Here is a 20,267-nt window from a genome sequence, read left to right on the forward strand (position 1 = left end):
GTCTTCAAAGAAAAGCAAATTGCCTCCTGAAAAAGCATCTTTGGGACAAGTTAGACCAGGGGGTCTTCAAATTTGGCCCTTTTATGACTTGTGGACTTCAACTCCCGGAATTCCTCAGCCAGACAAGCTGACCAAAGAGAGAAGCAACCTGGAATTAAGGAGAAACTTCCTAAGAGTGAGAACAATTAACCAATGGAACAGCTTGACACCAGAAGTTGTGGGTGCTCCATCACGGGAGGCTTTTAAGAAAATACTGGACAGGCACTTGTCTGAGATGGTATGGGGTCTCCTGCTTGAGCAGGGGGCTGGACTAGAAGACCTCCAAGGTCCCTTCCAGCTCTATTCTGATTCCGAGTCTCCCAAAGACCTGCCTGAGAATTCCTGAAGACCTTATCCATGTCGGCCTCTCTTCTGGTCCTCAAATGGAGTAAACACCATTGTGGAGAATTAAACCATGAGCAAGGATGGAGCTCCTAGTATCAGAAGAGATACTTGGTCTCCAATCCTTACTCTGATCTCTAGAAGGGTCCACTTTTCTGGGGTGAGCTCCAGCTTTTAATGGAAGACGTAAAAATAGGAAGAAGGCTGATAGCCCCTGTCCTTGTGATCCCCCCCTGGAATTTTAAGTGCAGATATGGGATCAGCTTATCTGCAGGCTGTCTAAAGGGATACAAGGAAACAGGTATGGTGTGTGCATGGCTAATGTTATTATGACAACTAAGGTGCCAATTGCCCAGGACTAGGGTGGGAGGTCAGGACCTCTGAACTGCATCTGGTGCTTGCGTCAGATGAGTGCTTGAGCCGAGGTGGCACAGCAGTTAAGAGTGCAGTCCTGCAGGCCACTTTAGCTGACTGTGTTCAGCAGGTCAGCGGTTCAAATCTCACCGGCTCAAGGTTGACTCAGCCTTCCATCCTTCCGGGGTAGGTCAAATGAGGACCCAGATTGTTGGGGGCAATGTAAATATATATATATACATTGTTACTGGTGTACACCACTTAGAGAGTGCTTGCACTTAAAGCGGTATATAAGTAAATAAATAAATAAATAAATAAATTTAGCCTGGAGAAGAACTTAGAAGGGGCTAAAATCTATTTTTTTTACTGAAATATATATATATATTTCCCTCTGTCTCTTCCTTCCCTGATACAGCTGACAAAGTGAGAAAGAGCCTGTGGCCTAGAGGTTAATACAGCTGCCTAACATGCACACAGCCCAGGTTCGAATCTCAGAAGGGTACGTCTGTGGATGGCTCTAGACTGAGCTGATACAGGCCTATCTCTCTCTCTGCTATCTATCTATCTATCTATCTATCTATCTATCTATCTATCTATCTATCTATCTATCTATCTATCTATCTGTTATCTCTCTATCTCTCTATCTAGTCTATCTGTCTATTTATCTATATCTATCCATCCATCTCTCGCTCCATCCGTCCATCCATTCGTCCGTCTGTCTGCCTGCCTATCTCTCTCTGTCTGTTATCTATCTATCTATCTATCTATCTATCTATCTATCTATCTATCTATCTATCTATCTATCTATCTGTTATCTATCTATCTATCTATCTGTTATCTCTCGCTCTAGCTATCTATCTAGTAGTCTATCATCTGTCTATTTATCTATATTTATCAATCCGTCCATCTATCTATCCTCTATCTACCTATCTACCGATCCATCTGTCTACCTACCTATCTACCATCTATCTGTCCATCCATCATTTACCTATCTACCTACCTACTATCTATCTATCTATCTATCTATCTATCTATCTATCTATCTATCTCCATCCTATTGTTTCTCAACCTGGACAACCTGGACATGTTGGACTTCCAGAGTCCCCCAGTAAGGGAGAGGATGCTGGCTGAGGACATTGCCAAGGTGGAGAAACGCGGTTAATCCCAAGAATCTATGATTTTTTTAAATAGCTAAGTTGGTCTTCATGGAACTATATCTCAGAATGGTTCCAAATAAGAAAAAACAGTACTTCCCAATAATTTTCAAATTCATCCCAATTCCAAAACCAATCCAGCCAAAAGAACCAGATACTTTAATCCCTGGGTTTAAAATGTTAAGTTCCTTCTCCATCCAGTTTTTAAAAGAGCAACGTGTGTTTTAGCATTTTGATTTGCAGATTTAAACCTAGATCTCTTTTGAACCTGAACTTTAGTTAAGTGCGGCTCCATTTTGGAATGCAATCTGCAAGCCCCTGACCTCTTTTCTTTCCACTGAATGAAAGCCCAAGATATTTTAGAGGAGACCTTTCATTTCACAAAATGTGTGAGAAGATGGATGGATGGATGGGTGGGTGGATAGAAGATGAGTTCATTTTTGCTCCAGCCATCCCCTTTCTAGAACATCCCAGGAGGTCCATCTCAGATGGTCAACAGGGAGAACCAGCTAGGCGGACGGATGGATGAAAGACGGGTGAACCTTTGCTCTAGCCATCCCCCTTCTAGAACATCCCAGGAAAGTCCATCTCTTTCCTCAGATGGTCAACAGAAAGCGCCAGCTGCCTTACTGTGCCAGCTGCACCTTCCTGGCTGTTCCAGATTTCCAAGAGAGCCATGACTATCATGGACCACTTTTCTTGCCAGCTCCACAAGCTGCATCTACAAGGAAGAGGCAAGGGAGGACCTTGTGCCCCAGCCTGCTGGAGCATTTGGAGAGAGAGAGGGGGAGAGAGAGAGAGAGAGAGAGAGAGAGAGAGAGAGAGAGAGAGAGAGAGAGAGAGAGAGAGAGAGAAGTTTGCTGGAGTGGAACTGTGGGGCTGCCCTGCTGGAAAACAGCCTCTTGAGTTACACACTCTAATTGCTCCATGCATACCAGGCCCATTTGATCATCCCTGTTCTCGCTTGAGTGGAGATTGGAGAATAAAAGCAGTGAGGGCAGGACAAAGGGGGTGTTTGGGAAGGCAAAGCCAGAGCTTCTCCCACTCCCCCAATGGTCCCAGGAAGGGAGGTGGGAGAAGGGAGAGGACAAACAGCAGAAATTTGCAAAGCATCCTGGAAACTAAGCTAAGAGAGGCAAATTATGAAAAAAGGAGGTCAAAAAAAAAACAACCCGGGTAGACGTCAGAGAGCAGCCAAGGATAGCAGAAAAGAGGTAGATAATGATGGTGGAAAAAAAATATCTTCAGGTGGATGGTCCGGCTTTAAGGTTACCCTTGAAAAAAAAAGTTCAGAGGTAGGAGAATCAAGAAAGGTGATGAGAACATACTGTATGAAGCTGCTGACGAGTGCTAGAGAGGTCCTCATGAAGTGACCAGGTGAGGGACAAATTGTTTTGGAGAACATCTACCTATGAAGACACTAAGAGTCAGCAACACCTTGATGGCATGTCTATGGAGATGTTCCGTCATCCAGGTCAGGGTTGTCCCAAAGGTGCTTTTTCAAGAGGCAACTGGACTTTCTTGTTTTTCTTTGAAGACGTTTCCCTTCTCATCCAAAAGAAGCTTCTTCCTTCCATTCCCCACCATCCAGTCAGAGCTGAAGAAGCTTCTTGGATTACAAGTGAAACATCTTCAAGGAAAAACAAAGTCCAGTTGCCTCTTGGGACAACTTGATGGCATATCATCATATCATCATCATCGTCATTGTCATCATCATCGTCGTCATCATCATCGTCATCATTGGGACTTGTATCACTTCTAAGAGGTGTAAGTAATGCTAAAACTGAAGGGCAATTGGAATACAAAACACAAATTGACCGGGGAAATAACACACACACACAGTACCATCACAGGTATACAATCCATCCTTGGTTGTATAAACAGAAGCACAGAAACCAAATCACATGAAACACAGCTATTAGTACCGCTTTATAACTTACTGAGGTTAGTAAGGCCACGCCTGGAATGCTGCATCCAGTTTTGGTCAACACATTACAAAAAAAGATGCTGAGACTTTGGAAAAAGTTCAGAGAAGAGCAACTAAGATGATCAAAGGCCTGGAGACAAAAACATATGAAGAACGGTTGCAGGAACTGGGTATGGCTAGGCTAGAGAAAAGAAGGACTAGGGGGGACATGATAGCAGGGTTCCAATATCTGAGGGGCTGCCACAAAGAAGAAGAAGGGGTCAAGTTATTCTCCAAAACACCAGAGGGCAGGACAAGAAACAACGGATGGAAATAATCAAGGAGAGAAGCAACCTGGAATTAAAGAGAAACTTCCTAACACTGAAGACAATTAACCAGTGGAACATCTTGCCTTCAGAAATTGTGGGTGCTCCATCACTGGAGATTTTTAAGAAGAGGCTAGACAGTCACTTGTCTGAGATGGTATAGGTTCTCCTGCTTGAATGGAGGGGCTGGACTAGAAGATCTCCAAAGTCCCTTCCAGCTTTATTCCATATTCTATATTCTATGTTCCATTCCATTCCATTCTATTTTGTCAAGGTAATGATTTAGACGCTAACCAGAAACTTTAGAAGCTGACATATTTCTTCAGCCATTTTGTCCCTTGTCTCATTAGGCTCGGGTCAAATTCTCCCTCCAAGCTGCTGTCACCATTGTTGTGACATCGACTTTAGCAGATGTGCAATTTTTAGCCTTTAATTTTGATTTGCCACGTATCACGGTCATAATTAGCCACCATTCTCTCATGGCGTGGGACCAAGCTCTCCTCTCAACCAAAAGCTACGCAAACACACGTGGGAATGTTCCTCTAACTTTATCGTTGTTGTTTTTTCCTCTCCAGGACAAGCCACTTCAGAACCGGCCAACCTTTGCTCCACAGCCCCTTGCCAGAACGGAGGGACCTGCAGAGACCTGGAAGGTGGCTACCAATGTTTGTGTGCCCACAGTCCCCTGGCTTACGTGGGAAGAAACTGTGAGTTGCTAGCTGAGCCGTGTGATGAACACCCTTGTCCACCTGAGTGGAGTTGCAGTGGCACACCTGGATACCTGAATTACACTTGCCACTGTGGGTCCAGTTTGGCAGATGTCTCTTGCAGATCCCACGAGGATGAGTGCAAGACTAAGCCTTGCCCTCAGCCTGGCTTTGTGTGTGTCAACCTCCAGGATGGGTATGGCTGTCACTGCCCAAGTGGAAACATCTGTCCATCGAGGTCTTCCATTTGTTCAAGTCAACTTTGCAACAATGGCACCTGCCTTGAGGATGGAGGGACGTACACCTGCCAGTGCCCGCCGGGACTCACTGGTGCTCACTGCGAGGGGGAGGTAGACGAGTGTGCCTCCAACCCTTGTCAGAACGGAGCCATCTGCCTCGACCGAGTCAACGAGTATAGTTGCTTTTGCGTGCCGGGATTTCAGGGCTACCGCTGCGAAATGGACATCAACGAATGCGCTTCCCAACCTTGTCAACACAACGGCACCTGCCTCAACCAGATAGACCATTACGTCTGCCAGTGTCTGCCTGGCTACACAGGTACTGTGGACATTTCATCTTTTTTTTAGATTCTGGGAAGGGTGACCTTTGGTGATTCATCAGCCTCCCATCAATAACATACAGTTGCCATCTAGCTCTTCATTTGTGGTGACAGAATTGATGTTATTGGTGGCGCAGAATAGCAGTGGGGACACAAAAGAGCCATGGTGGCACAGTGGTTAGAATGCAGTATTGCAGGCTAACTCTGTCCACTGCCAGCAGTTCATATCTCATTGGCTGAAGGTTGACTCAGCCTTCCATCGTTCCAAGGTCGGTAAACTGAGGACCCAGATCAGGGGTGTCAAACTGCCGGCCCGTGGGCCAGTTGCATCATACGGAGGCCGCGCTCATCCCAGCTCTGGCAATGCAAAAAAAAGTTGTGATACGTCGTGACACGTCACATGACATGGCGAGTTTGACACCTGTCACCCAGATTGTTGGGGGCAAGATGCTGACTCTATAAACCGCTTCGAGGGAGTTGTAAAGCACTGTGAAGCGGTATATAAGTCTTAAGTGCTATTGTATTGCTATATCTATCTGTCATCTATCTTATCTATCTTATCTATCTATCTATCTATCTATCTATCTATCTATCTATCATCTATATATTATCTATCATCTATCATCTGTCTGTCTATCTATCATCTATCATCTGTCTGTCTGTCTATCATCTATCTATTTCTGTCTCTGTCTGTCTATCTTATTATATATCTATCTATCATCTATCTATCATTGTCTATCTATCTATCATTATCTATCTATCTATCATTGTCTGCCTATCTATCATTGTCTATCTATCTATCTATCTATCTATCTATCATTGTCTGTCTATCGATCTATCTGTCTATCTATCTATCTATCTATCTATCTATCTATCTATCTATCTATCTATCTATCTATCTATCTATCTGCCATGGTAGCACAGGCTAACTCTGCCGACTGCCAGGAGTTTAATCCTGACCAGCTCAAGGTTAAGTCAGCCTTCCTTCCTTGTGAGGTTGGTAAAATGAGGACCCACATTGTTGGGGGGAGCAATATGCTGACTCTGTAAACCGCTTAGAGAGGGCTGTAGAGCATTGTGAAGCGGTATACAAGTGCTATTGCTACAGCTATTTACTAGAGAGGAGAAGATAACGCATCCCTTCTTGTTAGCAAATGTTCAGGGCATCAAAACTGCAACCAAAAATTCATGATTATAAGAGAGTTAGGGCAGATATAGTCCAGAAGGTTTTCTGTGAACCTTCAAATGAGCCTTGTAATCACTGCTCGATACTCCTCCTTGCTCAGTATTTCTCAACCAGGGCAAGTTTCAAACATGTGGACTCGCAGAATTCTTAAATCCTTAAACTTGCTAAATTGAGAAATACCGCTCGGCACCAGTTAAGCTTAGAATCCGAATCAGAACAGAGCTGGAAGGGACCTTGGAGGTCTTCTAGTCCAGCCCCCTGCTCAAGCAGGAGACCCTAGACCATTTCGGACAAGGGGCTGTCCAGTCTCTTCTTAAAAACCTCCAGTGATGGAGCACTTCTAGAGGCTGCTTGTTCTACTGGTTAATCGTCCTCGCTGTTAGGAAGTTTCTCCTTAATTCCAGGTTGCTTCTCTCCTTGATGAGTTCCCATCCATCGTTTCTTGTCCTGACCTCTGGTGCTTTGGAAAATAAATGGGCCCCTTCCTCTTTGTGGCAGCCTCCCTTGGGATACAGCAAAGATCAAATGGGGCCCGTTGCCAGTGCAATAACGTTAGTCCAGCCAGCATCCCTGAGATGCAGGTGTCAAAAAAAAAAAAAAAGGCTGAGTCCCCAAATTTCTCTCTTAGTTGCAACACAAGCTCTTTTCCTGGACGAAGTTGGCACTGACTCACCGGGGGCCTTGCCAGCTCCCTGCTGAAGCAGCAGAAGCCACGAGGGGGAGGAGGGTTTGGGGGGTTTTTTTTTTGGTCTCTGGGTGGAATGTGGACCGCAGGATTTGCTCCTCCACCTGGTACCAGCCGGCACGGAGACACCCTCTGGCCTTGCTCCTCTCTGCGCCTTACATGGCCACGAAGGAATGTGAGCAGAGACTTGACGGGCTGAAGGTTACCAGCGGTAGCAGCAGCGGGAGAGGAATTGCAACACTGGATGCCCTTTCGGTGATTCTTGGCAGAAGAATTTCCTCTCTGTTAAGAACAACAGAAAGGAGGGATCTGGGGAAGAGTGGAAGGAGGGCAAATACCTTTCTTTCACTCCTCCTCTGGGAGATTCCAGCATTCCCTTTGGAAAGCTCCTTTCAGCTCAGGAGGAGGGAGTGAGAGTTTGGAAGCTCCAAGAACAGAATAGAAGAGAAGGGAAAACAGAATAGAATAGAGAAGAGAAGAGAATTGGAATTGGAATTCCAAAATAGAAATAGAAATAGGAATAGAAAGAGAATAGAAATAGGAATAGAATAGAAATAGGAATAGAATTGGAATAGGAATAGAATTAGAATAGAATAGAATAGAATAGAATAGAATAGAATAGAAAAAGGAATAGAATAGAAATTAGAATGGAATGGAATATACTGTATATTAATAGAACAGAATAGAATAGCATAGAATAGAAATTAGAATAGAATATATATTAATAGAATAGAATAAAAATTAGAATGGAATAGAATAGAAATTACAATAGAAATTAGAACTGAATACATATTAATAGAATAGAATAGAATAGAATAGAATAGAATAGAAGCTGGAAGGGACCTTGGAGGTCTTCTAGTCCAGCCCCCCGCTCAGGCAGGAGAACCTACACCATCTCAGACAAGTGACTGTCTAGCCTCAAAAATCTCCAGTGATGGAGCACCCACGATTTCTGGTGGCAAGCTGTTCCCCTGGTTAATTGTCCTCACTGTCAGGAAGTTTCTCCTTAATTCTAGGTTGCTTCTCTCTTTGGTCAGTTTCCAACCATTGTTTCTCGTCCTTCTCTCTGGTGCTTTGATGAACAACCTGTTCACATATTTGAATTCCACCACTCCTTCCCTCCCTCCCTCCCTCCCTCCCTCCTTCCTTCCTTCCTTCCTTCCTTCCTTCCTTCCTTCCTTCCTTCCTGTGGTGGGATTCAGCCAATTCGCACCACTTCAGCAGAACCGGTAGCTAATTTTTTGTTGCCCAGGCCCAGAATGGACTTCCGGAAGCGGCATCCACAGAGAGAACTGGTTGTTCACCTATTTGAATCCCACCGCTAACTCCAACCTGGGATTCAGCTCTTGGCCTATTCCCCCACAAGGACCGAGTCCCTTTTAGCAGGAGCTGGACAGGCATTTGCTTAAGGCTGGACAGCTCTGTCAGATTAAGGGGCCCACATTCCTGGTGGATTAGTCTGGCCGGGACTGCTGTGAAGCAGAGCTGAGCCAGAAAATTGGAATTAAGTGGATTTGCAGGTAGCGGCCCAGGGATACATTCTCTGAAGTCAGCAGATTACGAAAAAGAGAACGGGGGGGGGGGGCACTTAGATTTCTTTTAGGGGTTTCTTGGTGGACCTGCTGGAAATCTGCAAATTGGCGGAGGATAAATAATTCTCACCGTTAATGAGAGACCTCCTTTTTTGAACCTGGGGGCAAACATGCTGAACACTGGTTAAAAATATGCTAATCTGGAGCATTTCCCTCCCTCACAGCCTGAATTTCCCATGGAAACAATAGTTTCCCATCTCTCTCTCTCTCTTTTCTCACTCTCTTTCTTTCTCTCTTTCTCCTTCTCTCTCTCTCTCTCCTCTTTATCCTTCCTTCTCTCTTTCTCTTTTCTCTCTTTCTCCTTCCTTCTCTCTCTTTTCTCTTTCTCCATCCTACTCTCTCGTTCGCTCTCTTTTCTCTCTTTTCCCTTCCTTCTTTCTCTCTCTTCTCTTTCTCCCTCCTTCTCTCTTTTCTCTTTCTCCATCCTACTCTCTCATTTTCTTTCTCTTTTCCCCTCCTTCTCTTTCTCTCTCTTCTTTCTCCCTCCTTCTCTTTCTTTTCTCTTTCTCCCTCCTTCTCTCTTTCTCTTTTCTTTCTCTATCCTACTCTCTCGTTCTCTTTTCTCTTTTTCCCTCCTTCTCTCTTTTCTTTCACCCTCCCTCTCTCTTTTCTTTCTCTTTTCTCTTTCTCCCTCCTCTTTTTTCGTTCTCTTTTCTCTTTCTCCATCCTACTCTCTCATTCTCTCTCTTTTCTCTCTTTCTCTTTTCCCCTCCTTCTCTCTCTCTCTCTCTCTCTTTTCTCTCTCTCTTCTCTCTCCTCTTATTCTCTTTCTCCCTCTCTTTCTCCCTCCCCCCTTCTGAATTATTTAAAGCAGCGTTTCTCAACTTGGACATCTTTCAAAGAAGTGGACTTCAACTCCCAGAATTGCCAGCCAGTTAAGGAATTCTGGGAGTTGATATCCACGCCACAAGTTGCTCAGGTTGAGAGACCCTGATTTAGAGAGGGAAGGACCCACCGTGCAGCCTTTAGAAGGTGTAGTATATATAAACGAATCCATCCTTCTCTTTTTGTCACAAAGGTGTGAACTGTGATGTGGAGGTCAACGAGTGTGAATCAAGTCCCTGTTGGCACGGTGGCACCTGTTTGGACCATATTGGGTTCTTCACTTGTTCCTGCCTGCCGGGCTACGAAGGAACCCAGTGCGAAGTGGATATTGATGAATGCCACAGCCAGCCTTGTCTGAACGGAGCTATCTGCCAGGACCTAATCAATGGGTGAGAGTCTTGATGACAAAGTCAATGGCTTCTTGTGCTGCCCCACTTTCCCCCCCCACACACACATACAGCAAGAATTCTAAGGTGTTTATTCAACCTCCCCCAAACAGGTGCTCAGAAAGCACCCCGTTGTGCAGGTCCAGATTCCAAGCTCAATACAGCAAGTCCAACGGGCATACACAAAGTCCAGGAGTCAAGCAGGCCAGGATACACGGCACGAACACACAAAGCATACAACTGGGCACATTGCTACAACAACACTCAAGTCCTCCGGGTGGGGTTAAGTAGGCAATACTGGTGCAGCCCTTCATGAGAAGCAAGGCTGCCTCCTCGCGAATAGCCTAGCTGACCTGCATTATGCCTGTCTCCTCTCTGCTCTAGAGGTGTGGACTGTATCTCCTCCTCCTTGCTAATAGGTGGCAGCTGCTCCTGTAGCTTGTCTCCCTCAGTCTTAGCCTGTTGTTCCCACCCAGCTGAGGCATGGCTGGCTCAGGAATTCTGGGAGTTGAAGTCCACGAGTCATAAAAGAGCCAAGGTTGCCTACCCCTGGACTAGGCTATTTTAATGCTCCAGCCACACCTTGGAGGAACTGTGAGGAACGCACAGAGGATGTGACTGATGGTGCAGTGCACACCCCGTCGACAGGACTAGGCTATTTTAATGCTCTGGCCACACCTTGGAGGAACTGTGAGGAACACAGCTGAGGAACAGTCAAGACGCATTGAGCTAAACCCAGGGATGAAATTGACACGGGGCGTCATAAGGCATTGACCACCCCTATGGAACAAAAAGGATGTGCTAAATCAGTCAGTCCCACAATTTTTTTTCTTCTTCCTTAGCTACCAGTGTGACTGTCATAACACTGGCTTTGAAGGACAACATTGTGAGTCGGACATCTTGGAGTGTGCTTCACAACCTTGTCAGAATGGGGCCCCTTGCTTGGAAGGAGCTGGATTTTACAACTGTTCTTGCTGGCCAGGTAAGGAAATGTTTTTAAAACTTGGATGCTATTTCTTAAAGAAGACATGGATGGGTTCCGCAGGGAAGGTCTTCTGGATTGTCCTTGCGTCAAACCGGTGCACTAACTCAAACAAGAACCTGGTTGAATTGAGGTAGGGCACCTTGCCTCCACTCCAGAGTTCCTAATTTGGCTCATCTTCTGTCCCTTTATTCTTTGACATTAGGGTACGTAGGAACCCACTGCGAAGAAGACCTAAACGAGTGTTGGGCGCATCCGTGTCTCAACGATGGAGAATGCCTCGAACGGTCCAATCAGACCTACTATGGGAGACACATGGATTTCCCCGAGCAATTTAGCTACCGAGCAGCTGCTGGTTTCATCTGCAGTTGTCACCCTGGTTTTGAGGGTGTGTTCTTTTCACTTGTTTTGGGGGGATCCCACGGGGTCTGTACCGTGGATCAGGAATTAGCTGACAGATCAAGGTATCAGCCTCTCCTCCTCCCTTATTGGGTTTTTCATGCGATTGTTGTTGGCTGCGAAGTCGTGTCCAACCCATCGTGACCCCATGGACAACGTTCCTCCAGGCCTTCCTGTGCTCCACCATCTTCTGGAGTCCATTGAAGCTCACGCCTCCTGCTTCAGTGACTCCGTCCAGCCACCTCATTCTCTGTCGTCCCCTTCTTCTATTGCCCTCCATCTTTCCCAGCATCAGGCCCTTCTCCAGTGAGTCCTTCCTTCTCATTAGGTGGCCAAAGTACTTTACTTAAGTTTCAACTTCAGGATCTGGCCTTCTAAAGAGCAGTCGGGGTTGATCTCTTCTAGGACTGACCGGTTTGAATGCCTTGCAGTCCAAGGGACTCGCAGGAGTCTTCTCCAGCACCAGAGTTCAAAGGCCTCAATTCTTTGGCACTCAGCCTTTCTTATGGTCCAACTTTCACAGCCATACGTTGCAACTGGGAAAACCACAGCCTTGACTATACGCACTTTTGTTGGCAGGGTGATGTCTCTGCTTTTTAGTGTGCTGTCTAGATTTGCCCTGCTTTTTAGATCGTTATAGATTTTCATTCTGGGCCTGTCCGTCTTTCTTCCATGGGATCATTTTGGACGGTTTAAATAAGCCTTTAAGTGCTGCAGAAGAACAGAACGGGCTTTTCAATGTATGGGGGTGGGGGTCTGTGGTTCAAGTTCATAAATTCAAGCCCGCTCGTTGAATCAAGTTAGCGATCGATCCCCCCCCCCCCCCAAAAAAAAATCAATGTGGAACACAGGTTGGGAGCATGACTTGCTTTGCAATCTCTTTGAAGGCGAAACCTGCTCCATCAACACCGATGAATGCGAATCTCAGCCGTGTCAAAATGGAGGAAGCTGCTTGGACTTGGTGAACAGCTACCGGTGTGACTGCTTACCTGGATATTCAGGTAAATGGAGGGGGGGGAACGAAGAACGAGGTTGAAGATCGGGAAGGAATCTGAGCATGGGAAACAGAGAAGTCTTATGGTGCCTCTCTGTGACCCAAAGGCTTATCTCTTACTGCCTTTTTTTTTTCACTTATCTAATTAAAGTTTCTAGCTGGGTGAATTCTGCACTGATTTAACATCAAAGTCAGATTGCTGGAAACTTTCCAGCTTTGATTTGGGTTGCTTCATGCTGCAATATTTGGCCCAAGCGACGCTTGCTGTGTCCTGTCGGGTTTTCTGCTTGGCTGGGACAAATCTTATGATGTGCTTTCTCACGTGGGAAGGGCCTCACTGGTTTTGCTAGATGTTGCAGTACTATCTTTATAGAGATTGGTAGAAGAGAATGTTTTTAGCTCAGGGCTGAACTGTGGAGTCCTTGGGGCACATGGAGCTTGGCGGTTTTCTTGCAGACATTTCATGACCCAACTAGGGAACATCATCAGTGCAAGAAGGGAGGAGGAGGAGGAGGAGGAGGAGGAGGAGGAGGAGGAGGAGGAGGAGGAGGAGGAGGAGGAGGAGAGGACTGTGGGGTCCTTGGTGCTCTCTGAGCTTGGTTTTCTTGCAGACATTTCATGACCCAACTAAGTAACTTCATCAGTGCAAGGAGGAGGAGGAGGAGGAGGAGGAGGAGGAGCAGAACTGTGGGTTCCTTGGTGCTCTCTGAGCCTGGGTTTGTTTTTGTTTTTTTTGGTAGATGCTTCACTACCCAACTAGATAACATCTTTCATGTTAACACTGATGATATTACCTAGCTGGGCAATGAAACATCTGCAAGAAAACCGCCCAGCTAGGAGAGCACCCAGGTCCTTTGCAGTGATCAACTGCAAGGCATTTTAAAATTGGGATTTGAGCAAAAGCAGAGAAGAAATGCAAGACGTGCTCCATTCACAAGTATTATCCACCTGTGTTTTCCCAAAATGAATGGAAGAGAGACCTTATCTGGTTTAGCTGTAAGGGACAGACGAAGCCGCTTGCTTCTAAGTTCATTTGCACTGTTCCATCCCGTGGGACCAGATAGGTCTGAAACACTTGACTGTTGGAAATTCTTCTTCTTCTTCTTGTGCCCTATCCGTTATCGGACGTTGGCGATCATGTTGGTGATCCTGTTTTTATCAGCTGCCGCACAAAAAAGTGCTGCTGAGTTTTGTCCAAACCAGTCCCTTAGATTTTGAAGCCACGATGTTCTTCTTCTGCCTGGACCTCGTTGGCCTTCAATCTTTCCCTGGAGGATGAAATGGAGTATGCAGTTGGGAATACTCTTTCTAAAATATTGTGAGGCTGCCATCTCGTGGAAAGGAAGAGAAATCTGAAACGTTGAGGGAATCTGGAGGTGAGCTGTCTACAATACAGAGGATTGTATTTTAGACTGCTACGGTCCTGGTCAGTTTTGCTTACATGCAATCTGATGAGATGAAATCAGCTGTCCAGCTGAGATACTGCAGACGCTCTTTCTGCTTCTATTTCAGCCTATCCTCGTTTAGGAAGAGGGGATAGGGACTCCTTGTTTAGCGACCAGCAATTCCGTTATTGAGTGAAACAGTGCTTAATTGAAAGGGTGGCTAATCTTAGGATCTGACTTCAGCTTTCCTTTGCTTTGCAGCCCTGAAAGGATGCAAGGATTAGCTGCAAAGTAATAATAATAACAATAACAATAAAGTTGGAAGGAAACTTAGAGGTCATCTAGTCCAACCCCCTGCAGGCAGGAAACCCTATACCATTTTGGACAAATGGCTGCCCAGTCTCTTCTTAAAAACTTCCAGTGTTGGAGCATTCACCGCTTCTGGAGGCAGGTGGTTCCACTGGTTAATTGTTCTCACTGTCAGGAAGTTTCTCCTTAGTTCTAGGTTGCTTCTCTCCTTGATTAGTTTCCACCCATTGCTTCTTATCCTGCCTTCAGGCGCTTTGGAGAATAGCTTGACTCCCTCTTCTTTGGGGCAGCCCATGAAATACTGGAACACTGCTATCATGTCCCCCCTTATTCTTCTCTTCGTTAAACTAGACATACCCAATTCCAGCAACTGTTCCTCATATGCTTTAGCCTCCAGTCCCCTGATCATCTTTGTTGCTCTTCTCTGCACTCTTTCTAGAGTCTCAACATCTTTTTTACATCGTGGTGACCCAAACTGGGTGCAGAATTCCAAGAGTGGCCTTACCAAGGCCTTGTAAAGTGGTATTAACCCTTCATGTGATCTTGATTCTATCCCTCTGTTAATGCAGCCTAGCACCGTGTTGGCTTTTTCGGCAGTTGCAGCACACTGCTGGCTCCTATTCAAAGGATTGTCCACTAGGACTCTGAGGTCTCTCTCACAGTTGCTACTATTGAGCCAGGTAGTTCCTCATCACTGTCGTAACTGCGAATGGTTGCTAAACAAGGACTACCTACATTAGTGGATGCTCCTATCAGCAGGATCTTTTAGGGATCGCCATTGGGTGGTAGGAAGAGATAGACTTGATTGTTTCTCCATTCAGTTAATTCTGAACGTTCATCAAGGAAGTGTAGAGAGCCACCTTGGCAATTCTCATACCAGCTGGGGAATCTGGGAGTTGAAGTCCACAAAGTTGCCAAGGTTGAGAAACCGTGGTTTAGAGAATCTGGGCCAATCCTTGATGGTGGTAACTCTTCTGATGGGAAAGGATGGCTGTGGGGCAACACTTGCATCCTTCTAAGAGGAATCAATCAATCAATCAGAAGAGAGCTGGAAGGGACCTTAGAGGTCTTCTAGCCCAGCCCCCTGCTCAAGCAGGAGACCCTAGACCATTTCAGAAAAGGGGCTGACCAGTCTCTTCTTAAAAGCCTCCAGTGATGGAGCACCCGCAACTTCTGGTGGCAAGCTGTTCCACTGGTTGATTGTTCTCACTGTTAGGAAGTTCCAGGTTGCTTCTCTCCTTGATTATGTTTGAGGTTTCTTGTCCTGCCCTCTGGTGCTTTGGAAAATAAATTGACCCCCCCCCCTCCTCTTTGTGGCAGCCCCTCAAACACTGGAATGCTGTTATCATGTCACCCTTAGTCCTTTCTTTTATCTAGACTGGCCATTCCCAAGTCCTGCAGCTGGTATGTTTTAGTCTCCAGACCTTTAGTCATCTTAGTTGCTTTTCTTCTGAACTTCCTCCAAGGACTCAACATCAACAGGAAGGGCCACTGTAGGGTCCAGCTTGATAGTATGAAGTCAAACACTGGACTGATTTAGTTGGCCCTGCTAAGGATAGTCTTCCCAATGGGCTGGCTTCAGGAAGCCCACTCACTACCGTGCTGCTAAAATGGGCATCCGGGCTCCTCTTCCATCGCCAGCAATGAGAGGGAAGGGAGGGCAACCAGATCCAGCAGGCTGTCCTGCGTAGGACCCTCTCCCACTCCAGTTGGAGGCGGTAAGCAAACAACTTGTCAGCTGGGATAGAAGCCAGCTGGGAAGATTTAGAGCTGAGATGGATTAGATCCGAGCAGCAGCGGCAACAGCCCTTGTTTTGCGCTTGGCCTTCATCTCCGAAGAGGCCCGGTGTGTGCCTGGCACCCAGGAATCAAACAAACCGTGTTCCGGTCCTATCCAGCTCAGTCTGAGCCCTTCCCACATTTCCTCTTGGGACCACGACCCATGCCGGCAGGGGAACGGCCATGAACTTTTTGCTGGCTGCCATCGTCCTGGGTGGATTTTGTCATCTGCTAGCAGGTAATGACTGACGTCCTTAGCAACCCCGGCTCTTTCTGTGTGGTTGTGGGTCTGTGGATTCCTGTGTGTGAGTGTTCTGTACGGATCGGTGGGCAACGCTTCTTGTCTTGGGAAGGTTTTCTGTGTGTGTGGGGGGTGTGTCTCTGCTAACTCTTGGAGGGCAGAGCTGTTCAGCTTCACACTGAAATGAACGTTGATCTTCTTCACGCCAGACTGTTGTGGCCAGTCCTTTGGCAGAAAACTCCAGACTGTGAAAATTGTGTCTCTCCTGGGGAGGGGGGATATCCCCATTATGTCCTAAAGAAGCAAGATTTATCTTAAGGTGTCCAAGCAAGAAGGTGCAATAAGGGTGGAAGAGTGCATAGATGAGAATCAGAATAGAGCTGGAAGGGAGCTTGGAGATCTTCTAGTCCAGCCCCCTGCTCAAGCAGGAGAGCCTATACCATTTCAGACAAGGGGCTGTCCAGTCTCTTCTTAAAAACCTCCGGTGATGAAGCACCCACAATGTCTGAACGTTGTGAACATCATCACCACAATGATAGGCAGAATTTCTCCCCCCCAGACACACACATACACACATAAACATAGACAGACAGACAGACAGACTGTAGATAGATGATAGATATGGTGGATGGCTAGAATGGAGAGAGAGAGAGAGATGAGAGAGAAGGATGATAGGGATAGATAGTCAGACATAGATATAGGTGGATAGACAGACAGACAGACATAGATATAGGTAGACAGATAGACAGACAGACAGACAGACATAGATATAGGTGGGTAAATAGACAGACAGACAGACATAGATATAGGTGGACAGATAGACAGACAGACATAGATATAGGTGAATAAATAGACAGACAGACATAGATATAGGTGGATGGATAGATAGATAGATAGATAGATAGATAGATAGATAGATAGACAAACATAGATATAGGTGGACAGATAGACAGACAGACATAGATATAGGTGAATAAATAGACATACAGACAGACAGACAGACATAGATATAGGTGGATAGATAGATAGATAGATAGATAGATAGATAGATAGATAGATAGATAGACAGACAGACATAGATATAGGTGGATAGATAGATAGATAGATAGATAGATAGATAGATAGATAGATAGATAGATAGATAGATAGACAGACATAGATATAGGTGGACAGATAGACAGACAGACATAGATATAGGTGAATAAATAGATAGACAGACAGACAGACATAGATATAGGTGGATAGATAGATAGATAGATAGATAGATAGATAGATAGATAGATAGATAAATAGATAGATAGATAGATAGATAGACAGACATAGATATAGGTGGATAGATAGATATAGGTGGACAGATACAGACAGACAGACAGACATAGATATAGGTGGATAAATAGACAGACAGATATAGATATAGGTGGATAGATAGATAGACAGACAGACATAGATATAGGTGGATAAATAGATAGACAGACATAGATATAGATGGATAAATAGACAGACAGACATAGATATAGGTGGATAGACAGACAGACAGATAGACAGACTAATGATCTGTGTGCCCCACTAATGGTCCTTTTCATCAAAAGAAGATTGATAACCTTGAAAATAAGAACAAGGAGAATATCTCGCTAGGATGTTTAGTGAAGAGGGGAAACTTTTATGGAGAATGTTTGAGATGTTAAAATGTGCAAACTGTAGAAGGGTAATTATCTCTGGGAGCAATGAATGTTTGCTAAAAAGATACAAACAAAAGGGGGGGGGGCTGTGTATGTTTTGTGAAAGTGAGCGTTTGGGTAATCAGGATAAATTCTTAAATGCATTAAACGAGAAAAAAAAAATCACATCAAGGCCATCCACCTGGATGAAGGAGGATTGAACAGAAAAATTGATGGGCCATAGCATGACCACAGAAGCATATTGGGGTTTGGTAGTCACTGAAGGAGAATGGATAAGGATTGGTTCCTAAAATAAATATACAAAAAAAGAGGGAATTTGGCTGAGAGGGGAGCAGACCTCTAAGATAAAGAAATCCAAGATAACAAGGCAGGAAGAATGTAGGAGAAGCAGAGATGGTTAGCCAGGATAAAAAAAAGAAGAAGCATGGAGTAATAAGTGAAGTAGGTTGGTATAAACTAGTTTTAGCTATGTTTGTTTTTCTTTCCTTTTCGTTATCTCCCTCCTTCCTTCTTTTCTCCACTCCACCCCAACTGCTTATCCCCAAAGGGAGTGGGGTGGGGTGCATGCTGATGGATCAAGATCTCCTATCTCTGCTGAAGGGAAGGAATGCCCAGCATACAGATGGGCGCATGCGCTGGATTAATGAGTTGAGAGAGATTTCCTTGGTGATCTCCTAGCAACTTGGCAGTTTTCCTTTGAGGAAGCTGTTCTGCTCTGGGTGGCAGCTCCTGGATCCTAACATCCAACAAACTCCTTTTTTAGCTGCAGGGGTTTTTGTGTCCCCCACAGGGGAAAGGGAGCAGCCCTTGAAAACCCAAGGCCATTCCGGAGTTAGCGACCGAACTTACTTAAGCTGGCCTCCTCTTCAAAAGAGAACATCCTTTCCTCCCTTTCTTCCCAGGACTTTCTGCCCCCCCCCTCCCTCCAAGTCTCCTTCCTCCCACAAACCTGGATTGTAAAATATTTCCTGGCACATTCCAGCCTATTTTATTCTTGCCGGCAGAAAAATGCCTCCTCCTCCGGCAGATTCTCGTTTCTGTAAAAAGGGGATGGATGCTCTTCTTTGAATTCTTTGCTGAAGCAAAGAAATATCTCAGTGGAAGAGAAGGCTTTGAAGCCCTCAAAGGAAGAATCCAAGGAATGAAAACCCTGTCATTGTGTCCCAAAGGTGCTTTTTTCACAAGGCAACTGGGGGCTGGACTGGAAGACCTCCAAGGTCCCTTCCAGCTCCTATTCTATTCTATTCTATTCTATTCTATTCTATTCTATTCTATTCCTTATTTCTATTCTAGCCTAGCCTAGCCTAGTCCATATTCTAGTCTAGTCTAGTCTAATCTATTCTACATTCTATTATATTCTCTTCTGTTCTGTTCTAGTCTAGTCTATAGTCATTCTATTCTATTCTATTCTATTCTATTCTATTCTATTCCATATTCTATTCTATTCTAGTCTAGTCCAGTCCATATTCTAGTCTAGTCTAGTCTAATCTAGTCTATATTCTATTCTATTCTATTCTAATCTATTCTAGTCTAGTCTATAGTCATTCTGTTCTGTTCTCTTCTAGTCTAGTTTAGTCTATTCCATATTCTATTCTATTCTATTCTATTCTATTCTAGTCTAGTCTAGTCTAGTCTAGTCTAGTCTAGTCTAGTTAATCTAGGCTATATTCTATTCTAGTCTAGTCTATTCTATTCTAGTCTAGTCTAGTCCATATTCTATTCTATTCTATTCTATTCTATTCTATTCTATTCTATTCTATTCTATTCTATTCTATTCTATTCCATTCCATTCCATTCCATTCTTTCTTCGGTGTTTTTATCTGAATGAGAAACGAAACATCTTCAAAAAAAAAAAAAAACCCAAACAAACCCAAAAAGTCCAGTTGCCTCATGAAAAAAGCACCTTTGGGACAACCGTGAGCTGGATGACTGACCGAGACTCTCCATAGACATTTAGCTATGCACCTGTAATTGTGTGTTGCTCCTCGGTTGTTCCCTCACAAAGTTTGCCATGTTCTCAAACTCAAAGGACCACACTTGGAAAAAGGTCCTTCTTTTAGGTGTCCCTTGTTGGTTGCCCACATTTTGTGGCCTTGCACAACTCTTTGCTGGTTGCGTGAAAGGTGAGGGGGTTGACGCTGCTCCCAAGAGAGCATGGGATCGCTACCAGGTTCTGAAAGACCAGCCTTGTTGAGTTGGCTAAGGAGCACCGCTTAGGCAATATCGCACCTGCCCTAATGGAGGGTTTCCTCCCTTCTACGGCTTTATGGTTTAATGCTGGCCTGTTGCATTGAGTGGAAGGCTCCTTCTCAACAAAAAAACATCCATGGCTCAATCTGCCTGATTGGAAGGAGGAATGACCAGCGATTCTGTAGCCCCTTAGCTACTTTCCATGACATGAGTTGGCTTCCTTGTGTAGGGCAGTTGTGAAGAGACTT

At 45.1% G+C, this 20,267-nt stretch overlaps 1 protein-coding gene across 2 annotated transcripts in view; it reads left to right on the top strand.

Moving 5' to 3' along the window:
* Window positions 1–20,267, top strand: part of CRB2 (crumbs cell polarity complex component 2) — a 42,587-nt gene that overhangs the window by 7,401 nt on the left and 14,919 nt on the right. For both annotated transcript variants that reach the window (XM_039321486.1, XM_039321487.1), the window contains exons 2-6: window positions 4,697–5,386; window positions 9,869–10,064; window positions 10,904–11,043; window positions 11,249–11,431; window positions 12,330–12,443. In XM_039321486.1, the coding sequence (XP_039177420.1) occupies window positions 4,697–5,386; window positions 9,869–10,064; window positions 10,904–11,043; window positions 11,249–11,431; window positions 12,330–12,443 (1,323 nt within the window). The remainder of the gene's footprint in view (window positions 1–4,696; window positions 5,387–9,868; window positions 10,065–10,903; window positions 11,044–11,248; window positions 11,432–12,329; window positions 12,444–20,267) is intronic.

The sequence above is a fragment of the Crotalus tigris genome, unplaced genomic scaffold (genome assembly GCF_016545835.1).
Source record: "Crotalus tigris isolate CLP2741 ecotype Arizona unplaced genomic scaffold, ASM1654583v1 scf7180000023746.1698619, whole genome shotgun sequence".
Classification (NCBI taxonomy): Eukaryota; Metazoa; Chordata; class Lepidosauria; order Squamata; family Viperidae; genus Crotalus; species Crotalus tigris.